The 22,811-nt window shown below is 41.7% G+C and overlaps 1 protein-coding gene across 1 annotated transcript in view; it reads left to right on the top strand.

Annotated features, from left to right (window-relative positions):
- Positions 1-22,811, top strand: part of CFAP299 (cilia and flagella associated protein 299) — a 500,128-nt gene that overhangs the window by 15,782 nt on the left and 461,535 nt on the right. Inside the window, exon 4 of the mRNA XM_040967260.1 lies at positions 19,191-19,321. Coding sequence (XP_040823194.1) covers positions 19,191-19,321 — 131 coding nt within the window. The remainder of the gene's footprint in view (positions 1-19,190; positions 19,322-22,811) is intronic.

Raw genomic sequence — 22,811 nt, forward strand, 5'->3', positions numbered from 1 at the left:
TTATTTCATGAACTAGAAGAAGGACAACGCAATTCAGGAGTATCCAAAGTCTTCGTTGTATGTTCGTTACACCTGGCTTGTTTTCCTAGATAGGTATAAGACATTGACAAAAAAACAAAGCACACATCATAGTGATAGGCAATTAGATTTGTCACTGCTATGCCAGATAATGTTCTGTGCCCTTAAAGTATTCCCTAAACAAATCTGCTAAATCAACATGTAAATGGTTCAGATGTTTTGGCAAAATTATTATGATCTTCCATGTTCTTTCTTGGTAATTTTAAAATTTAAGTAAATATAATCCCTTCATATAGTGATTCTAATAATTACTACAGAAAATAAAAATCTTAGGTTGCTTTTCTTGGGTAAGAAATCTAGAGGTGTTAATGGTATTTTAAAAAATTCCTTGATTATTGGATCTCAGTCGTGGTTGAACTTGGTCGAGTTAAGCAACAGGGAAGTTAATTTAAAACATTATCATCTAATTAATTAGAAAATGGGAATGAAAAATGACACAAATGAAACCTTTAGATATAATCTTAAAATTACCTAGGGGGTGGGTGGGTGTAGCAGACTAAACCTCTGCCTTTGACACTGGCATCTCAGATATGTGGGCACTGGTTCAAGTCCCAGCTGCTCCACCTCCAGAGCAGCTCCATGCTAATGGTCTGGGAAAGCAGTGGAAGAAGTCCTTTTGTCCCTGTCCCCTTTTCAGACTGGGTCAGCTCCATCTATTGCTGTCATTTGGGATTTAAGCAGCAGCTGGGAAGATCTTTCTTTTTCTCTCCCTCTCTTATTCTGTAACTCTGACTTTAAAATTAAAACGTAAATAAATAAATCTTTAAAAAGTTGCCTATCAGGGCTCGGTGTGATGGCTCAGTTGTTAAATCCTCACCTTGCAAGCGCCTGGATCCCACATGGGTACCAGTTCTTGTCTTGGCTTCTCCACTTCCCATCCAGCTCCCTGCTTGTGGCCTGGGAAAGCAGTTGAGGACGGCCCAAGGCCTTGAGATTCTGCATCTGTGTGGGAGACCCAGACGAAACCCTTGGCTCCTGGCTTTGGATTGGCTCAGCTCTGGCTGTTGCAGCCATTTAGGGAGTGAACCAACAGTTGAAGATCTTTATCTTTGTCCTTCTTTCTATATATCTGATGTGTTTTTCCATATAAGAATCTTTTAAAATAGAGTAGTGAGGTTAAAGTCAGAGTTATATGCAGGGACGGGGGAGAGACATAGAGAAAGAGAAACGGTTGCCCATCCACGTTCTATCTTACACCTTATACTCATCTTACTCTGGACACTCTCCTTGAGAATTGTTAATAGTTTAACTCAGTGGACGCTAACACTGAATAAAGTGTTCAAAAAGTAAAAAAAAAATTATACAGTGAAGTAGGAATATAGGCAAGCACAATAGTCAAATGAACAGATGTTCATTTCACTCACAGTCAATTATAGTGTTGTATAGTTGTATAGTATTCCTAATAATTTTTTTTGACAATTATGCAAAGTTCAGGTTGAAAAACTTTATTTGCAATAATAATATTACATACAGGCATTTTTTCCTGTTTATACTTGTTTGTTTCCCTTCTTTTTTTTTAAAAAAAGATTTATTTATTTTTATTGAAAAGACAAATTTACAAAGAGAGAGACAGAAACATCTTCATCTGCTGGTTTACTCTTCAAGTGGCTGCAGTGCTGAAGCTGAGCCAATCCAAAGCCAGGAGCCAGGAGCTTCTTGTGGGTCTCTCATGCAGGTACAGGTTCCCAAGGCTTTGAGCCGTCCTCGACCGCCTTCCCAGGCCACAAGCAGAGAACTGAATGGGAAGTGGACCAGCTGAGATACGAACTGGCCCTTTTATAGGATGCTCCTGCTTGTAGGCAGAGGAATAGCCAGTTAAGCCATCATGCCAGCCCCGGTTTACAAATTCTACCAGCTTTTTGATTGTTTGGTTTTTTCCATGTACAATATCATGCTATCTGCGAACATTGATGTTCTTGCTTCCTTCTTTCCAATTCTGGTACCATTGATTTCTTTCTCCTCCCTGGTTGCTGTTGCGAATGCTTCTGATACTATATTGAATAAAAGTTGTGAAAGTCACCATCCTTATTTGGTCCAGATTTGAGGGGAAGTGCTTTCAGCATTTGTTTTTCTGGTTCAGTCTGATATTGGCAGTTGGTTTATGACGCATGGCCTTGAGCGTTTTGACACGTGTTCCTTCTCTAGCTAACTTGTGGAGAGTTTTTTTTTTTTAATTATTATGAAGGAGTATTAAGTGTTTTTGAATGTTTTCTCCATATCTATTGAAATTACCATAGGATTGTTGCTCTTCATGCTGTTAATGTGATTTATGACATCTATTTGTGAATGTTGACTTATCATTGCATCTTTAGGATAAATCATACTTGACTGTGATGTGTTACCTTTTTCTTTTTCATTTTGGTTTGCTTTGGCTATATTTTTTTCTACCTGAAAACTGCATATAAATAGTTACATATAAATATTATATATATCCTTATATAAAATTATATATATGTAAGGAGTAGATTGCATGTTTCCACAATACAGATTAAGAGGCATAGGGGTACCTCCTTCCTCATCCCCTCCGTCCCTATCTCTCTTTTTTCCCCGTAATATTACAATGATATATTTTCATTTCACCGTGGTGTTGGATTTCATTTGCTACTATGTTGCTGAGAACTTTTATGTCTACGTTTATCACAGATAGAGGTCTGCAATTTTTTTTACATGATGTGTCTGTGTTCAATTTTGCTATCAGAGTGATGCTGGCTTCATAAAGAGTGTGGCAAAGTGCCATCCTGTTCAATATATTTCGAAAAGTATTAGACTTAGTTCCTCTTTAAATATTGTGTAGAATTCAGTAGTAAAGTCATCAGGTCCTGGATATTTGCTTGCTGAGAGGGTTGTGGTTACTGTTTTTTTTTTTAAGTCAAAGTTATGCATTTTATGATACAGTTGCACGAGCTCTGGGATTTCCCTTACACCCTCCCCGTCTAATTGACTTCTGTTACATCATTACAATAGTATAGTACTTCATAAGCAGTCATAAGTCCATCATTCTGCTATTTAAGTGTATCCTGAGATTGTGGGTACAAACAATGGCAGACAATCCAGCATCCTATTGTCAAGATATATCCAACCATTTCATTGGGAGTCCATCATTGATTTGAAAGTAGAGATGCACACTGCGTTGTAACTTCACACATTGGAAAGTCTATTACCTAGTTACTACGTATTACCTTAAATGAAAATCCATAAAAGAAAATTAACAATAGGAATAAAGTTAAGAAAATGTACAATACCATGAAATTAAATAAGATGCTACTGAACAATCAGTGTGTTGCTGAGGAAACGAAACAAAAAACCTCCTGGAGACAATGATGCCACTGTATAATCTATGAGTCCGTGAAGAATTTAGGAAGAGAAAAGAAGCTATTTTGAAGAAATGAAAATAAAAACAAAAATACAAAATCCATGAGTTGCAGCAAAAACAGTATTGATAGACCATTGATCTTACTTTTACATGAAAGTGCCTTATATCAGAGGGAACATATGATATATGTCCTTTTGGGATTGACTTATTTCACTGAGCATAATGGTCTCTAGTCAGGATCATTTTGTTGCAAATGGTGTAATTTCATCCTTTATAATGGCTGAGTAGTATTCCATGGAGTAGATGTGCCACAGTTTGTTTATCCACTCCTCTTTTGATGGGCATCTGGATTGTTTTCATGTCTTTGCTTTTGTAGATTGTGCTGCTGTGAATATGGGATTGCAGATTCATTTCTCATATGCAGATTTCATTTCCTTTGGATATATTCCCGACAGTGAAATAGCTGGATCATATGGTACATCAACTTTCAGTTTTCTTAACACTCTGTATACAGACTTCCATTAAGATTATACTGGTTTGCACTCCCACCAACAGTGAAAGATGATGCCTTTCCCCCCACATCCATGCCAGTAGATGTTTTTAGTAGAGTTCTGAAAATAGGCCAGTCTCACCGGAGTTAGGTAGAACCTCAATGTGATTTTCATTTGTATTTCCCTGACAGCTAAGGAGCCTGAGGATTTTTTTTCCATATGTCTATTAGCCATTTGAATTTGTTCTTTTGAAAAATGCCTGCTCATTTCCTTAGCCCATTTCTTCACAGGGTTGTTGGTTTTGCTATTGCTAAGTTTCTGAATCTCTTTATAAATTCTGGATATTGCCCCCTATTGGTTGTGTAGTGTGTCAAGATTTTCTCCCATTCTGTTAGTTGCTTCTTCACTTTGTTGAACATTTCTTTTGCTGTACAGAAGCTTTTAACTTTGATGCAGTCCCATTTCTTTATTTTGGCTTTGACTACCTATGCTTTGGGTGACTTTTCTAAGAAGTCTTTCTCAATTCTTACGTCTTGGAGAGTACTTCTTGCTTTTCTCTAATAGTTTGGTGGTTTCTGGATGCAGATTTAGGTCCTTGATTCATTTAGATTTGATCTTTGTGTATGGTGAAAGGTGAGTATATTGTTTCTTACCTTTGCAGGCCGCTATCTAATTGTCTCAGTAGCATTTGTTGAAGAGACCATATCTTTCCCCTGGATGATTTTCAGTTCTCTGTTGAAGTTTTGTTGGCTGTAGATGTGTGGGCTCCATTCTGGTGTTTCTGTTCTATCCCATTGCTCTTCTCTGTTTCTGTACCAGTACTGGATTGTTTTGATGACTACTGCCCTGTAGTATTTTTAAGGCTGGAACTGTGATTCCTTTAGCTTTATTTTTTATTCTTTAGGATAGCTTTGGCTATTCGTGGTCTCTTGTGTTTCCAGATGAACTTTTGTATTAGTTTTTCTGTTTCTGAGAAGCGTATTGTTGGGTTTTACTTGGGATCATGTTGAATCTGTTTATTTCTTTTGGTAATACAGACATTTTGATGATATTGATCCTGCCAATCCAAGAATATGAAAGGTTTCTTCATCTTTTGATGTTTATAAAATCCAACACCACATCATACTAAACACCGTAAGCAAGATAGGCATAGAAGAAACATTCTATAACACAATCAAAGCAATATATGACATACCCAGTGCCAGCATCATACTAATTGAGGAAACACTGGAAACTTTTCCACTAAGAACTGGAACCATATGAGGATTTGCACTTCAACCACTGCTGTTCAATACAATATTGGATGTCCATGCTAGAGGTATTATGCAAGAAAAACAGATTAAAGGAATTCAAACTGGAAGTGAAGAATTAAAATTATCCCTGTTTGCTGATGACATGGGAGAACCAAAAGATTCAAGCACGAGACTATTGGAACACATAAGAGAATTTGGCAGAGTGGTAGGATGCAAAATTAAAGCGGCACTGGTATACACAAATAACTCCGTGGTTGGGGAAGAAATTGTAACTACAATCCCTAAATACTTTGTACTTAGCCTAACCAAAGATGTGGAAGACCAAACAAAACTAAAGCTGGAAGAATCACACTTTCTGACCTCAAGTAGATCTATTTTGAATTTCTAAGCAGGCTTCATACTGACTTCCGTAGTGGTTGTACCAGTTTACATTCCCACCAACTGTGTATTTGGTTTCTGTTTTTTTCTGATCCTTGCCAGCATTTGTTATTTTTAAAAATTTTTGGATGAAAGCCATTTTAACTGGGGTGAAGTGAAACCTTGCTCTGTGTGTGCTTGCGTATTTTTAAGATTATTCTTGTTTTTGTTGTTGTCATTTATTTTGAGATTTATTTATTACTCCTGTAAAAGAAGATGTACTGAGAGGAGAGACAGCAAGATCTTCTATCTGCTGGTTTACTCCCCCAAAGACTGCAATTATCAGAATTGAGTGACTCTAAAGCCGGGAGCTTCTTCTTGGTCTGCCACCTGACTTTGGGCCATCCTCTACTGCTTTCCCAGTCCACAAACAAGTAGTTGTGTGGGAAATGGAACATCTAGGACATGAACCCACACCCATAGGGCATCCTAGCACTTGCAAAGGGAGGATCAACCAGTTGGGCTAACATGCCAGTCCTGCGTGTATGTGTGTGTATGTCTGTGTGTGTGTGTTTTAAGATATGAGTACTTGATAGGTCTAGTTACAGAGAGATAGAGAGAGCTTCCATCTTCTAGATGACTCTCCAAATGGCCACGAAGGCTGGGGTTGGCCAGACTGAAATTAGACACTTAGAAGTCCTATGTGGGTGCAGGGGTTCAAGTACTGGCACTATCTTACACTGTTTTCCCAATCATTTTATCAGGGAGTTGGATTGGAGATAGAGCAGCTGGGGCTCTAACCAGCAGTCATATGGGATGCCAGCATTGCAGGCAGTTGTTTAACCTACTGTGCCACAATACTGGTAGCTCATTGTGGTTTTTATTTGAATTCCCTTGATGGCTAGGGATCTTGAGCATTTTTCAAATGGCTGTTAGCTATTTGTATTATATTTTGGGTAATTTGTTTTGTTATTGAGTTTCTTGAGCTCATTACATGTTCCGCATAGTAATGTTTATCAAATTTAGCTTGCCAAATATTTCTTAGCATTCTGTTGGTTTCCTCCTCATTTTGTTGATTTCCTGTGTGGTACAGGAGCTTCTTAGTTTGATGTAATCCCATTTGTCTGTTGTATACTTGTATTGTTTATGCTTCTGGGAGGTCTTATTCAAGAAATTTTCACATAGGCTAGTGTTTTGCAGCTTTCCCTCTGTTTTATTAATTAGATGGCTTCAAGTCATTAGTTTTTTTCAATTTATTTTTTATGATTGCATAATTGAGAAGATTGCATGCCCATGTTGACTACTCATTAGGGTGGGAAAGATTGAGAATAGGGGAAAGTGGATGAGACCATTATTTCTACATTTTCTTTTTTCATCTTCCTGTGTCTGGGAGAGAAGGTGAGAATCTGTACCCAGCATCCTAACAGCGTCAGTACCTGGGAATAGGGGATGGCTGCTCAGTGTCATCCTAGGGTCCCTGATGTGGAGCATGCTCTGAGGGTACTGCTCAAGTGTTTTCTATAGTTCTAGAATGTTGTTGATTTCATTGCTGCAAGGATGAGGAAGTCCTTCCAAGGTCCATTGGCTGACATAGTCCATCTTAGAGTTTCCTGTCAAACTTGGCTGGGAGAGTTATCCAATCTGTTCTGTCCTCCATTGTACTAGACATCCTCTGCAGGCTTCAGTGAACTGGTTGTCATGTCCCCTTGTGCATCTGGCTATGCTGTCCACTGCACCATCTTAAACAACTGAGGAGACCCAGTTTTGACTCATGCACTCAATGCTCAGGCCATAGATCCTGCAATTTTTCTTGTGGTTGGAGTTCTGAGTCCAGCAATTCTGTTGGGATAGTCCCCAAAGAAGCCTCATCTGAGGTGACCCCAGACCTGACTCTTGTGTGTCCCAGCCAGTGTGGAGTCTGGCTTAGTCTGTCACCTATATTGGCTTATACACACACTACATTGGTAGTTGTAGTTGCTGGTTCAGTTCTGTCTCCAGCCCCATCTCATATGCAGATCAATGGATGCTGCAGCTCAGCCACACCCTGCCTACCACACACTCGACCCTCACACACACCAGTGGGAACTGCAGCGCAGTCGGAGTTACCCCTAATAAACCCACTAGGCCTGTTCCCAGCCCTAATTCTTGTGCATGATGGTGTGTGCAGCAGACTTGTCTCACACCCCATTCAGAGCAGTCTGTCTCACATCCCATTCAGCTTTTGTACACATCAGTGGTGTTGCAGCCTGGCTCATCCCAACCAACCTCACTTTCTAGGCCATATTTGCACTGAAGAGTGCTACTGCCTGTCCAGCCAGGTCCACCATCGGCCCTGGTTCTCGTGCTTACTGGTTGGAATTGCAGCCCACCAGAGGGGTGCCCACAGTTTTCCTAATCAGCCCACTGGCAGCCCTGGATCTTGCAATTTCCAGGTGGAAATTGCAGTCTAGTTTGACAACCCCCCCTCCCCATGCCCAGCACTTGCCGGTTAACATTGCAGCAAGTCCTGATCAACCTGCACTCACTCTGGCTCATGAGTGCTCCAGAGGATATGGTTGTTTAGCCCAGCCTGGCTCTCTTGCTATAACAGTTCACAGGTAGGCTAGCAAGTGTTGTAGCCCTGCCTAGCCCGTTCTGCCTCCGTCCCTGTTCTTAGGCTCACCAGTGGGAGTAGTGGCCCAGCACGGAAGCCCACGCTGCCCTCTATGGACTTGAATGCTCCCCTGCCCCGAGTCTCATGTGTGATGATGGGTGCTGTGGCTCAGTCTGGCATGGCTCATCTTACTTTAGCATCATTTCAGCTGCATCCTGGCAAGGCCTACTCTCAGTTCCAGCTCATGCTGGTGGGAGCTACAGCCTAGCCCTGCCCTGCCAGCCCCTAGTCCCAGCCCTAGTGTGAACTGGCTGGTGGTGTGGCCCAACCTGGTTTGTCCTACACCCTGTCCTGGCTGTCACAGCTGCCAGTAGGTGCTATGAACTGGCTCAGCCTGGCCTGCCCCCAGACATGACCCATGCATATGGTAGTGGGCGCTGTAACCTGGCCTGGTCTGGGCTGCTCTCAATCTTGATTCTTGTGGTCATCTGCCGAGACTGTGTCCTGACAGAGGAGTTCCCCAAGCTGCTCTATCAGGTCACCTCCCAGTGGTAGATCTTGTGCACTGGGGGAGGGGGGTGCTTGGACCATCCTGACTTGGAATACCTCCTGTCCTGGCAGGAACAGCAGTCTTGTTCAACCAATTCACACCCATACTGGCTCTTACTGTTAGGTGCTACATTCCAGCCACGGCTGGTCCATTCACAGACACAGCTCTTGTGTAGTTCAGCAAGTGCTGAGACCTAGCCCAGTCTGTCCTACACCTACTATGGCTCTTGTGAGCACTGGTGTGTACTGGAGCCTAGTCCAGTCTGGAACACCCTAGACCCAGTCCACATCCATGGCAAGGTATACTGCTGTCATGTCCAACCCACTTTGCCTGGCATCATTTGAGTTATCACTCACTGGTGGGAACCACAACCTAGTTGGGACATCCTCTTGGCTCCCTGACCATGCCTACTCCAAGCGTTAGATCTCTGTGTGTTGATGGTTGCTGCAACCTAGCCTGGCATAGCCCATTCCCCATCTTGGCCTTTGCCATCAGATGCTGCAGCCTGGCCTGGTGTGACCTGCCCCCAGTCCCAACTCTCACTGGTAGTTGCTGCAAACTAGCCCTGCTCAACCTGCCTCCATCTCTGGCTATGATGCAAGCAAGTAGCACGAATGGCCCACATCCCATTCTGCCTCCTGCACATGTAAAGTGTGATATGGTTTAGTCCTGCCCTACCTGGTCTAAACTCCCATAACCAGCCCACATACTTGCTGACAATTGGAGCAGCCTTGCCCAGCTTTACCAACACCCAGGCCTGAATCATGTGTTTACCAACGGGAGCTGCAGCCCACCAGGGGAGTTCTCTAAACTCTACCACCAGGCCCACTCCCAGACTCAGATTTCATGTGAGGCAGTGGATGCTAGGCCCTTTCCCTATATATTCTGCTCCATCTGTCTTGGCCTATGTGCATGCTGCTGGATGTTGCAGTCCGGCCCGCTATGCACCCTATTAGGTGCACCTACAGGTGCTACAGCCTGGAACAGCCTGGCCTGTTTGCCACCCCAGTACCCATAAGTGTTGAGGGTTCCATGGTTATGCCTGGTTCAGCCATCGTCCCCTCAGCTCTTGAGAAAACCAGCTGTTATGGCATTCCCACATGGGTGAGCCAACAAATCCCCCACAGGATCTGCCCCCAGACTTTGTTCTCTCAGATGCTGGTTAGTGTCATGGCCCAGCCTAATGTGACTCCACCTCCTCTTCCACCCTCACAGGTGGGTACCATGATCTGGTCCTGCTAGGCTCCCAGCCAGAGCTGTAATGTGTGCAGGTGTGTGGTGATTGGCAGTGGTCAATGCTAATTAGCCCAGCTCATGTCTCCAATATGGGAGGGTGCATCAATCTTACTCAGAAAAGTCTTCTAGCTTTCCTTCAAACCACTCAGCCTCAGTCCCCTTGCTTACTTGCAAGTACAATGGCTTTGTCAGCAGAGGTTCCCCACAAGTCATTCCTTACCTGTAACGTACTCCCTCAGTAGTCCCCCCTCAAACAATCCTATACCCCTATCTCTGATCAATCCATAGTGCCCACACACAAGCACATGGGTTCCCCAGCCTGATCTTCTGGTGGGGTGGGGTGCTGGCCTGAAGCCCTGCCCTCCCACCTGGGAGTGCAGATTGTGTATTCCAGTATCTGTGCTGGCCTGGGATGCTACACCTTTGTCCAGCTGGGACTCAGTAATGTTAGCAAGTCCCCAAGCACAGTCAGCTAGCACATGCCAGTATGCCAGCCTGGGGCCCTAGCACGCCTCCCCCAGCCTTGCCCTGGACCCAAATATATACGGGAGTCTCCAGGGCTCCTCCATTATGCTAGCCCCCCATGTGAGCCCTCAGCCCCCCAGAGGCTACCAGGTACTGCACAGGTGGAAGCAAGGCTCCTTGGATTCAAGTTACATAGGTCTTTATCTTTGTGAGTTAACTTTTGTATATGGTATTAGGTTGTGATACTTTTTCACTGCTTTGTGAACAGATCTCCATTTTTTCTAGCACCATTTAAGAAACTGTCCCTTAACCAGGGAATGATTTTAGCTCATCTGTCAAAAATTAGTTGGTTGTAGGTAGACTACCCCAGCCATTGTGATTACTGCCTTGTTTCCTGTTTATTCTTTGGCCGAGCTAGTCAAATAGTATCTCACCCCAACATTAATAGAATCATTGTTGTGTCTGTGTGGAATTGTTTTTCTCTTTTGCCCCATGACTTCCAGACCAGCAAATTCAAAAATTGTAGTGAGAAGAAATAACATTTCAATAGTGGGATCACCAGAGGCAAAACCTGGAAGGGACATTATGATTTCCATCCCTGATTGTTACACCTGTGAATCATAGCTGTGGAGAAACGAACTCTATCTGTCACTTATTTATTTGGAACATCTAAAACATCCTGCAGGACAATATCAAATTACATGGTCCTGCAACCCCATAGCATTGTGACTGTGTGTTCAAATGACCATCCTGCCGATGTGGGGACAGATGACTCGGTGCGAAGTGGAAGCACAGCAAAGCCTGTGAGCATCAGGGGCATGAGTCAGCTTGCTTTGATTTCTCTAATCAGAAGCAATGCTGTGTCTGATGGTGACGCTGGTCCAGAGTGGGTGATTTCAGCAACACCATCGACAGAAAGGTCAAATACATGGAGAGTAAACATCGTTCTTCCAGGGAGAACAAATTTCTCTGCGCCTTTCATAATGGGGCTGGTCATATGGAAATAGTCTGCTGCCAAGTGGCTAGCTATTCCTAATCGCTCAGTTCATTGTTTATCTCCCCAAGACCTCTGGCATATTTCAAAGTCAACAACTCTATTGCATCTATTATTGCCACCAAAATATTCCATGACATTTTGCTTCAGGATAGGTTTTCTCCATATTTTGGCCATTTTATTCTTACGTTCATATTCAAATGTCCTAGTTTTCAGAGCCTCTGGATGTGGTATTTGGGGAAAGTATCTTTCAACAGGTAATTAAGATAAATTGAGGTTATATGAGTGAGTCCTGATACAATATGACTCATGTCCTTCTAAGATAAACAGCCCACCATGCAACCATGTAAAGATACAATTTGAACATGGCAGTATGCAGCCAAAAAGAGAGCCTTCAGAAGAGCCAAATCCATTGATATCCCCATCTTGGGCATTCAGAACTCTGAAAAAATACATATGTGATTTGGGTCCCTCCCTGCCCTTCTCCCCATGTCCGCCAATTTTGTGTTACTTTCTTATGTAAGTGTCAAACAAGTGTTTACCTAAATACTTTCCACTGATGGTGGCAAAAAGTGATGTACTAACTTTTGTTCCTGCATTCCGTGGGACACACACACACGTACACCACTTTTAAATAGTGATTTGACCTTTCAAAGTTGTGAGAGCTGTTGGCATAGTTTATGGAAAACTGTTGTAGCATCTGGTATGGGAGCTTGCAGACATCAGAACAGACAAAAAGGAGGAGAAGTAGGGGAAGTAAGAAGAAACTGGAATGTTCAAGAATAAGCTAGACTCCTTGATGGCAGCCTGGCTCCTGTGTGAGGCTCTTACTTCTCTTGAGTTTGCTGATGGGGGCTTTATGCAGGGGACGGGTGGCGTCTTGGGCACAGAGCTAAACATGCCTCTGATTCAGAAGTAGGAGAGGCCAAAGAAAGAGATCCTGAAAGAATTAAAGCAATAAATATGCTCCTTCACTTCTTCATTATGAATTTTTGTGGTCCACCCTAACTTATAACTACCCAAAGCAAGAAAATAAAAATAAATAAAGTTTATTTTTGAAGGTATTTGTTTTGAGGGAGAGACACCAAGAGATCTTTCATCCACTCACCAAGTGGTTGCAAAGGCTAGAACTAGGCAAGCCTGGAACTCCAACTGGATGTCACAGTTGGGTGGCATAGGCCACTTGGTCCTTCCTCTGCTGCTTTTCCAAGCACCTTAGCATAGGTGATCAGAATCAGAGCACCAGGACTTGAACTGACACTCACACGGGGATGCTGGCATCACAAGCTCAACCTACTGTGGCACAATACAGATCCCATGTTCATGTAACTAAGATGATGCAACAAAAATTTACTACACATGTCATGCTTTAATTTTTCACAAGGAGAATATGCTTGTTTACAAACTGCCAGGTTAAATTAATAAAGCGTAGAGATGCGGGTTTGTCAAGTTTTGTAGCACTTGTATAAGTTGCACATCAATTCATAAAATGATAATAAACATAGAAAATCAAAATCTAATTTTCTTATGAACCAGATGAAAGAAATTTAAAATAAATCCAAGAATATATTAAGAAACTATATATTAGAATGAAAATAGTATAATTATTGTAGAAATATAAAGTTGAAGTCATGTTAACAAGTTTGAAAAAGGAAGTATGACCATCTCTACAGATGCAGAAAAAGCCTGGGATAAAATTCTAAACCTAGTGTTATGATAAATTGATAAAAATATACAAATATTTATAAAAGTGTCATATTCAAAGATTAAAAATATGAGAGGTTAGTATTCAATCACAAGCAATATATAATTACTGCTATTATCGTACTACCTCACAGATACTTTCAGTTTGTTTCCGAACATCCCCATTAAATATTCATTAAACGAGGTGAATTAAAGTAATTTTTTTGTTTTTTTGATGCATGCAAAAGTTGTGCTTATACTACACTCTTATAGGTGCAGTAGCATTGAGTCTAAACATAATTCATGTATTTCAGTTAAAACAGTTTTTGCTAAAAACTGACAATAATCCTTGTGACATACAGTGAACCCCAGTCTATTTGAAGTATACAACAGTAATGAAGTTTGCCACATTACAAAAGGTTTTCACAAAAGGCTTCTTTGTAACATTTAATGATGATTGATCACATTTTATCTGCAGTAAGAGTTAAGAATTTCAAAGTTGGAGTTGATTTTTTCAAACTCTGCCATTTTTTTTTTTCCAATTACATTTCTATAACATTCTAAGTGTCTTTCTAAGTGTCTTTCAAGGTTTCTTCACTGGGGCAGGTGTTGTCTCAAGAGAGTGCTTTCTTTGTTCATCCATTAAGAAGCAAGTCCTTATCTGGTATAATTGCATCATGGGCTGTAGCAGTGCAGCCGAGTCGTCCGGTGCACTCTTAGTTGTAGCTCTGTTGTTTCCCCCACGTTTGCAGTGACTTCTTCTAAAGTCACTCACAGTCATTCAGCAGAATTACAGTCAGCTAAGCCATGGACTGAGAAAATGTTTGCTTTTGTATCAAAAGAAACCTATCTTCTAATTCTCCTTTTAAAAAAAATTACAATTATTTTTAAATGATCTTCTTTATTTTTATTGAAAAGACAGATATATAGAAAGATATTCCGTCCGATGATTCATTCTCTAAGTGGCTGCAACAGCCAGAGCTGAGCCAATCCAAAGCCAGGAGCCAGGGGATTTCTTCCAGGTCTCCCACGCGGGTGCAGGGTCCCAAGGCTTTGGGCCGTCTCTCACTGGTTTCCCAGGCCACAAGCAGGGAGCTGGAAGGGAAGTGGAGCAGTCAGGATATGAACTGGCGCCCGTATGGGATCCTGGCACATGTAAGGCAAGAACTTTAGCTGCTAGGCTACCATGCTGGGCCTTAATTCTGCTTTTCTATAAACATTTTGAAGTCTCCTCATAGTTCTAAATAACCCATGGTCAAACAAGAAATTATAAAATTTATGACACGTTTTACATTAAAATGAAAGTAAAGTATGTAATGAAGACAATTGTCTTAAAAACTAGTGGCCTTAGACTCATTTTAAGAAGTTAGGAAAACAAGAAGAACAGATAAGTTTAAGGAAGTGGATGAAAGGAAATAATGAATGGAAATCAATGAAATAAAAATATAATAAATATCAATGGTATTGAAAGTTACCTCCTTGAACACACAATAAAGTGGTAGAGCTTTACGTAGGCTGATTATCATCCAAGTCACGCCTCTTCATTGGTGTTATTTATTCTTCTTTAGTTGTTCATTGTTCAGATTCCAAGCAGGCTGGCTTCTGTGGATGTGCGCTAACTGCAGGGCCATCCCAGCCTCAAGGCTTCTGAAGCCTTTTGTCGTGACTCGTCCCATTGCCCCATGCTGTTGCCTTTGCCTCTCTAGAGGGGCGAGTTCTGAGAGCACTCCCCAGTTGGCTTGTAAATCCTCACCTTGCAGTCTGTCCTAGAGTCCCCTCTTCCCCCCAACGGCTGCCTGCCAGCAGATGGGGGGGGGGCGAAAGAATTGTGGCCGAGGTTTCTTTTTGGGCAGACTAAGAAAGAAGCATCTACTCTCTGTGCATAGTTAAAAGGACATACAGACTAGTCAATAGAAATCCAGAAATGGAATATATGCTCAAATTACGGACAAATGTAGAATTTCTGGGGCCACTCCATATTGGTGCCAGCTCATATCTTGCCTGCTTCACTTCTGATGCAGCTCTCTGCTTATGGCCTAGAAAAGCAGCAGAGGATGCTCCGAGTCCTTGATGCCATGTGGCAGACCTGGAAGAAGCTCCTGGCAACCAACTGTGGATCAGTTTAGCGCTAGCTGTTGTGGCCATTTGGGAAGTGAACCAGCAGATGGAAGATCTCTCACTGTAACTCTGCTTTTCAAATAAAAACAAATCTTTCAAAAGGAAGGAGTCCTGGACAGTTTTTAAAAAGATTTATTTATTCTTATTGAAAAGTCAGATTTACAGAGAAAAAGAGGGACAGAGAAGAAGGATCTTGTGTCCACTGATTCACTCCCCAAGTGGCCGCAGTGGCAGTGCTGAGCCAGTCTGAAGCCAGGAGGCAGGAGCCTCTTTCGGGTCTTCCACACAGGTGCAGGGTCCCAAGGCTTTGGGCTGTCCTTGAATGCTTTCCCAGGCCACAAGCAGGGAACTGGATGGGAAGCAGGGCAGCCAGGGCATGAACTGATGCCCATACTGGATCCGTGCGGATGCATGGTGAGAACTTCAGCCACTAGGCTATTATGCCGGGCCCAATTATTAATTTTTTTCTTTATTTTTGACAATCTTTATTGGTTAATTAGGGCACAAAGGTTCAAGGGTTACGGGAAAGTGGGTAAGACTATTCTTTCCACATTCTCTCTCTCTCTCTTTTTCGTTTTGTATCTGGGGTAAAGGGGGAGATAAAGGGAGAAGCTCCACCCAGCCTCCCACCCATCGCAGGTCCCTGAAGTGGGGCATGCTCCGAGGGTCTTGCTCAAGTGGTTTTGATAATTCAGCAGTTCTAAATTGCTGCCAATCTCGTCATTTCAAGCATGATGAAGTAGTTGCAAAATCCACTGATTGACATAGGCCATCTTAGAGTCTCTGCCTGTTTTTCACTGCCAACATATGGCTGGGGTAGTTGATTGATTTGTTTTGTCCTCTATTGTGGTGCCAGGTATCCTCTGCAGGTTCTGATAGGCTGCCATATTCGGCCTGTGCACCTGATTATGCTGTCCACTGCTCCGTCTGAGCCTCTGAGTAGGCTCGGCTCTGGCACTTGCACTCCATGGCAGACCATGGAACCTGCACTTCTCTTTGTGGTTGGGGTTCTGAGTCCCGCAGTTCGATTGGGGAGATCCCCAAACAAACTTCGTTAAAGGCATCTTTTTCATGATCAAAAAGACACTGAAATAAAGTGGTTTTTTTTTTTGAACATTTATGTGTAGAAACAAACCTGTAATGTTACAGGAAAATAATGATCTGAAAAATATATTTGCAGATATTTTACAGACATGTAACTACTGCATTTAAGACAAACCCAAGTTATTACATATTAATAACAAATAAGCAGAAGGTTTATTTAAAATTTAAAAATGACAGTCCAGGAGGAAGGAATGCACATGTCTTGTAAACACGGGAACAGATGGCAAGCCTCATTAGTAATCGTAGCAGTGCAGGCCGTTCTCAGAGGAGGACGGGGAGCCAGAGGCACAGCAGCGAACTGTGTGCAGCACCTGTGCTCACAAATCTTACGGAATATGGAATCACAACGGTTTTACTGAATGTATACGTAACGAAAAGGTGTTCCAAAGCTATTGTTAAATATCAAAGAAGTAGGTCTTGCAAGACTGCCAGTGTGACTCTGCTTTGGTCCCAAGAATTGAGCTCTCCCAAATTAGAAGGGCAAGAGTTGGAAAGCTAAGTCCCAAGGTACCAGTGTCTGTCTATGAGGGGGTGAGATCAAGAATGCTAGATGATTTGGCTGACTTGTTTGTGTTGTGTGTCTAAGTTTACTCTCCAAATTCTATATTATTTTTATAAAGAGAAATAGAGGGAAGAGAATTAATAGTACCCACTTAACTGAGGGAAGCCAGTAGCTTCCTGATTGTCATTCACTTTGCTTTTGTAAATGCTAGGGAAGAAAATCAAAATATAGGGTAAATGCTAGGGTAGAAAAAACCCTAACTTTTGGGATGGTAGTATTTGCCAGTTCTTGTTGGTCCATCTTATAGTTGGTGGAGAAAGCCTCCAGCATTTTGACAGTAGGGTAGGGGGGCTGTCAAATCTTAGTATTTGCCATTAGGTCGGAAGGCTCTCTTATTTTTTTTTTTAAATTTTTGTTTTTATTTATTTGAGAGAAAAAGAAGGGAAGGGAAGGGAAAGGAAGGGAATGGATAGGAGGGAATGGGAAGGATAAGATGAATCTTCAGTCTGATGGTTCACTCCCCAAGTGGCTGCAACATTTGGGACAGGGCCTAGAAACTATGTCCTGATTTGCCATGTTGGGTGCAGGGACCCAAGTACTTATCTGCTGCCTGAAACAATGTGTGTTCCCAGGAATGGGTTGCAGGGATGTGGGTGTTCCAGTGTAGGCTTCGTCGGGAGAGAATGTTTTGTAGCACCCATTGAGGGTCATATTTGGAAAAAAGTTGTGTTAAGGGTGGACATTTGAAAACAGATCTCCCAAAAAAGATTCACACTCCTGGGATAATCTTGAATATTTTTCTTCATTTGTGTTAGTTTTTGTGCTTCACTAGGATGCTATCAAAGATAGAAGAAATACGTTGTTACATTGAAGACATAACTCATGATCCTGTCAGAGCACATTAATTGAGATTGAAGCGATCTTTTTCAACTTTGTGCTTGTTTGTTCAGTAGATTTTTGCTATTTGTTATAATATAGAATAGCATTGATGATTATAGTACTGATCAAATAAATTTGTATAACTCAGGTAAGGCACATAATAGGAATGTAAAACAATCAGTATGCAAAGCAATATGAATATTTTTTCATGCATAAGAATCATGTATTCAGTAGATTAGGATTTGCATTCTTACACTCCTAGAAGAATCTCACATTTTTTCTGAACTGAGAATGCTTTTCTGTAACCTCACTTCTAGTGATGTACTAAGGAAAATTCATACTCAAAGTATCTTTTGTAAAACCAAGTTGAAATGTGCATTGCTTTTGCATTAAAGATGGTTTCCACTAGGTGGAGGCATTTGCTCAGTTTTGTGGTTCATGTGCACACATCTCGGAATAGAGAAGCAGAAGAAGTTGAAAAGGCCTTGGGTCTCGGCACCTGCTGCCATGCATTGCAGTAGCCTGGCACAGGTATGCATGGTGCTTCACAGAAATTCAGTGTTTGTTAAGCAAATGCGATTAGTAGTTTTCTAAATTCTTTGGTTTTATTTGAATAGTTACAACTTTAAAATAGTCACTGTGAGTTGAATGTAAAGGTGTTCTCATTAAACTGTTAATATTTGCACTCCATGCTGATATACTAATTAAGAATTTAGAATAATATGCTTTATGTTGTTTCCACTATACGTCAGATATTTCATATTTCGTTAAAATAATAATGGCCATTATTAATGTTTATAAATGCGTTTATATGTGTGTGTATGTGTGTATGGGATACTTCAGTCCTTATACCAATGTCTTCATGTAAGATGGCACCTTATCAAATAATTGAAAACAATATTCATTTTAAAATATATTTTGCAAGTTACAAAAATGTTTCCTGCAGTTCTTAAAGTAAACGAAATAGAAAAGATCTGAAATACTGTTGGGAAGTTGTTTATCTTCTTGGATTTCTACTTTTCTGTTTCTCTTGGTGTCCACATTGTATGGAAACAATATCTTTGTAGTTAACTAAGAAATTCATCTGCTCCTTTTTACTTTGTGTGTGAAGTTATACTGTCCTGTGTCATCAGTTAACTGACTTCAAAGAAGTAAGTCTGAAACACTGAACTTTCTGAAAGCAGCCCAGTTCTTTGTGTCATTAGTTTTGAATGTCTTTCTTGTAGGAGCACTATTGTTCATAATTTTATTGTTTTAAAGCTATTCTATTAATTACACACACAGCTGTTTTTGCAAACTGATTAAAAACACAGAACACTTTTGTTCTCCACTCAGAGTCTCCACTCAGAGAAAATTTAGTGGTTGATGTTACTTCTTTTTTTTTTTTTTCCATCTTATATCTATGGGAAAGGGCAGTCCAAGCAAGATGTTTTTACATAGCCTTTCATATTTACATTTCATCCCATTTTAAAAGGATATGTTTCATTTGCCATTTCAAATAAGTGCTTGTTAACATTGGAGAAAACACCATTTCTCATTCATCCACACATCTACCTACTGATTCTTCTCTTTAGGATGAAAGCCTGGCCCGCCAGTTGGTGGAGCTAGGTTACCGAGGAACTGGAGAGATAATGAAAAGGGAAGATTTTGAAGCAAGAAAGGCAGCTATAGAGATTGCAAGGCAGGCTGAAAGAACACAGAAAAAGTAAGTATTCATGTTCCAAATCTAGATTTTATGTTATGCTGTGAAGTCTCTGGGAAAATACAGTTTGGTTTGCAACTTGGGAAGACCCTCAGCCTGTGTGTTCTAGAGATCAGGAAGCAAATGGCATGGAATGTGCTACAATAAAGCCACTGCAATTTTGAGCCACTGGTTTAAAAAACAAAAATGTTAAAATACGGTCATCATAGCAGTTAAAGTCTTTTAAAAAAATTAATGCAATGTTACTGATTTTATGGATTGATACACTGGATACATGAATGGATTTTACTTTAGAATTCTTTATACTTTTGAAGCCTGTCAAATTTAGTGCCAATTATGTTGTCACTTTTTCTAAACATGGGATCTGGTTAAGAATCACTAGCTTTTGTCACAGTGACAGTCATATAAAAGGGTTTGAGTAAAATATGTTGAAATCTATGGTGAAAGCGGTGCCTTCCTAATGTTGATGGTATAAAACTAGGACCATATTTTAAAGATTTGGCCAAGGAATCAGCTATTCAATTTCAAAAAAATGAGACTTGGGGCTGGCACTGTGGCACAGTGGGCTGGGTTTCCGCCTGTGGTGTGGGCATTCCAGTGGGTTCTGGTTTGAGTTTCGGCTGCTCCATTTCCAAATCTAGCTCCCTGCTTATAACCTGGGAAGGCAGTGGACAAGATGGCCCAGGTTCTTGAGCTCCTACCCACACATAGGAGGCCTGAATGAAACTCCTGAGTCCTGGCTTCAGCTCAGCTCAGATATGGCTGTTGCAGCCATTTGGGAAGTGAATCTGAAGATTCTGTCTCCCCTTCTCTCAGTAACTCTGCCTTTCACATTAAACAAATCTTTACAAAACACGAGTATTGAGTTGTAGTTGTTATAAATGTCCAATAATTTTCAGTAACTTTGCTAAGTGAAGTATTAAAGGATTTTGCTTTATTTTGTTACGGTGGGTAGAATTCCGCTCTTAGGATGCCTACTACTCAATTCCAAAAACCTGCGAATACATTGCCTGTAAATAGATAGCATTCCAGATGTACCCAGGGAAAAAAGTTACATTTAGTAGTGAAATGTGAATGGGTCATGGGACTAAAAAATCAACATGTGTTTTTAAGTGAATCTTCTAGTTATATTTGTGAATCAGAACCATAGAATATTGGAATCTGACTTTGTGCCATACATATTACTACCAAATTAGTGGCTTAAAATAACACAAACCTGTTTGTACATATGATATATCCCAGCTGGATCCTTTGCTCATTTTACCACAAGATTAAATCCTGGTGTTAGTTGAACTGAATTTTTTTTGGGGGGTCTGGAATTCTGCAGATGAACCTATTTTCATATCGATTTAGGCTCTTGACCAAATTTGACTCCATGTCATTATAGGACATGGTCCCTGTTCCTTATTGGCTATTGTTTGGGGACAAATCTTTGTTCTAGCATGGTAGCCACATTATACGCTTGCTATATGTCTTGTACCCTACAACAGCAAAACAAGGTTCTTTTACCCTTTGAATCTCTGTAATGCTCCTTTCTGTAGAATCTTTCTTTAATGAGAGGAAGAGCTCATTAAAAAAAATATTTTTATTGGGTAGGCAGATTTGCAGAGTGAGATCTGCCATCCACTGATTCACTCCCTCAACGAGTGATTGGAGCTGAGCTAATCCAAAGTCAGGATCCAGGAGCTTCATCAGATCTCCATGTGGGTACAGGGGCACAAGGACCTGGCCATCTGTTGCTGCTTTCCCAGGTGAGAAGCAGAGAGCTGGATGGGAAGTGGAACAGCCAGGACTAGAACCAGCACTGATATGGGATGCTGGTGCCTGTAGGGGGAGGATTAACCTGTGAGTCATTGCTCTGGCCTGGAGGACTCTCTTAAGAGTTCTATTGATAGGGCCCAGCGCAGTAGGGTAGCAGCTAAAGTCCTCACCTTGCATGTGCTGGGATCCTGTATGTGCACTGGTTCTAATCCTGGCAGCTCTGCTGCCCATTCAGCTCCCTACTTGTGGCCTGGGAAAGCAGTAAAGGATGGTCCAAAGCCTTGGGACCCTGCACCTGCTTGGGAGACCCAGAAGAGGTTCCAGCATCCTGGCTTCTGATCAGCACAGCTCTGACCGTTGTAGCTGCTTGGGGAATGAATCATCAGATAGAAGATCTTCCTTTCTGTCTCTCCTCTCTGTGTATCCAACTTTCCAATAAAAATAAATCTCTAAAAAAAGAAAAGTTCATGTGACAGCACAGGGTCCCAGTGCAGAGAAATCAGAGTAATTTTCTAGCAGGTCTACAACCTTCATTTACAAAAATCTCTTTTGGCATATAGGGTAATGTGTGCACAGGTTTTTGGAATTAAGTAGTGGGTATCCTAAGAAGGAAATGTTACTCACCCTAGCTAAAGTAAATTAAGAAGAATCCTTTAATAATTTATGTAGGCAAAGTTACTAACTCTAACCTCTCAAACAATTGAAATGACCCAAATTATGTCTCTAATGCATTATTTTAACAAGGTATCAAAGGGAATCTCTTTTTTTCTGTGAGAATTCAGTAAATGCCTATCAGGAGCAGATGAGATTTTTTTTAAGAAAAGAGATTTAGAAGGAATTCATGTACACTCATTAACAATTGTATAAGAGGTATAATCATATCCATATCAAGAGGTGTTGTTCATATTTAAAATGTATTTCCATCCATGTCAAATGCCCTTTCTGTGCTTGAGGATCAAAGTGGGCATTTCCTCTTTGCCATCGTCTTTTTAACCAGCCAGGGCTGGAAGTCATCAGGCCAGTTCATTGCCAGTCCTGGGGACTAAGCTGCTAGGATTGGAAGGCCCTTTCATCTGCAGATCTCCTTGGTCGCTTGTGTAATAGGATGGGCCCCATATGTTGCCTCTGGCTCCATGTGGGAGTCACTCTGCTGCCTTCCCTGTCACGTCCATTTCAGTGTGTCTGACGGCAGCGCCAACAGAGGGTGTCGGAGCCACATGTGCCGTGTTACCTACAGGATCCGCTTAAACGTCGCATTGAAAATATACAGGGCGTCGGACTTCCTGCCGACCTGCAGCAATTCAGAAAACCCAGGATTCTGCTATCAGAGTAGCTTACGTTAGCTTTTTCAACAAGCAAGTGAGCCATTTTAGGTAGCACTCGGCTCCTGTCTAGCAAAGATGAAGAAGCCATTTTAACTCCAGTGTTGCTGGAGGAGGTTCCCTGTGACCATATGACAGGCGACTGACGGCCATTGGACACGTAACGGCCGTGCTGACGCTACTGACGCTTCCGTTGCGTCTGACGCAACAGCCTCTGACGCACAATCCCCGGCTGTTCCTTGGCGGGGATCCTGAGGAGAACGCCGCGTTCGCTGGGTGGCCTCTGAGAACGCGAGATGAGCTCCAACAACCAGCGTCCAGCACAGCGCGGCGGGGTGCCTTCCCGCTCCGCGTGTCGCGGAGGAGTCAGCCCGGGAGGCCAGCAGGTGCCAGCAAACGCCCCACCTTTG

The sequence above is a fragment of the Ochotona curzoniae genome, unplaced genomic scaffold, assembly GCF_017591425.1.
Source record: "Ochotona curzoniae isolate NIBS_2020 unplaced genomic scaffold, NIBS_Ocur_1.0 scaffold_4506, whole genome shotgun sequence".
NCBI classification, from domain to species: domain Eukaryota; kingdom Metazoa; phylum Chordata; class Mammalia; order Lagomorpha; family Ochotonidae; genus Ochotona; species Ochotona curzoniae.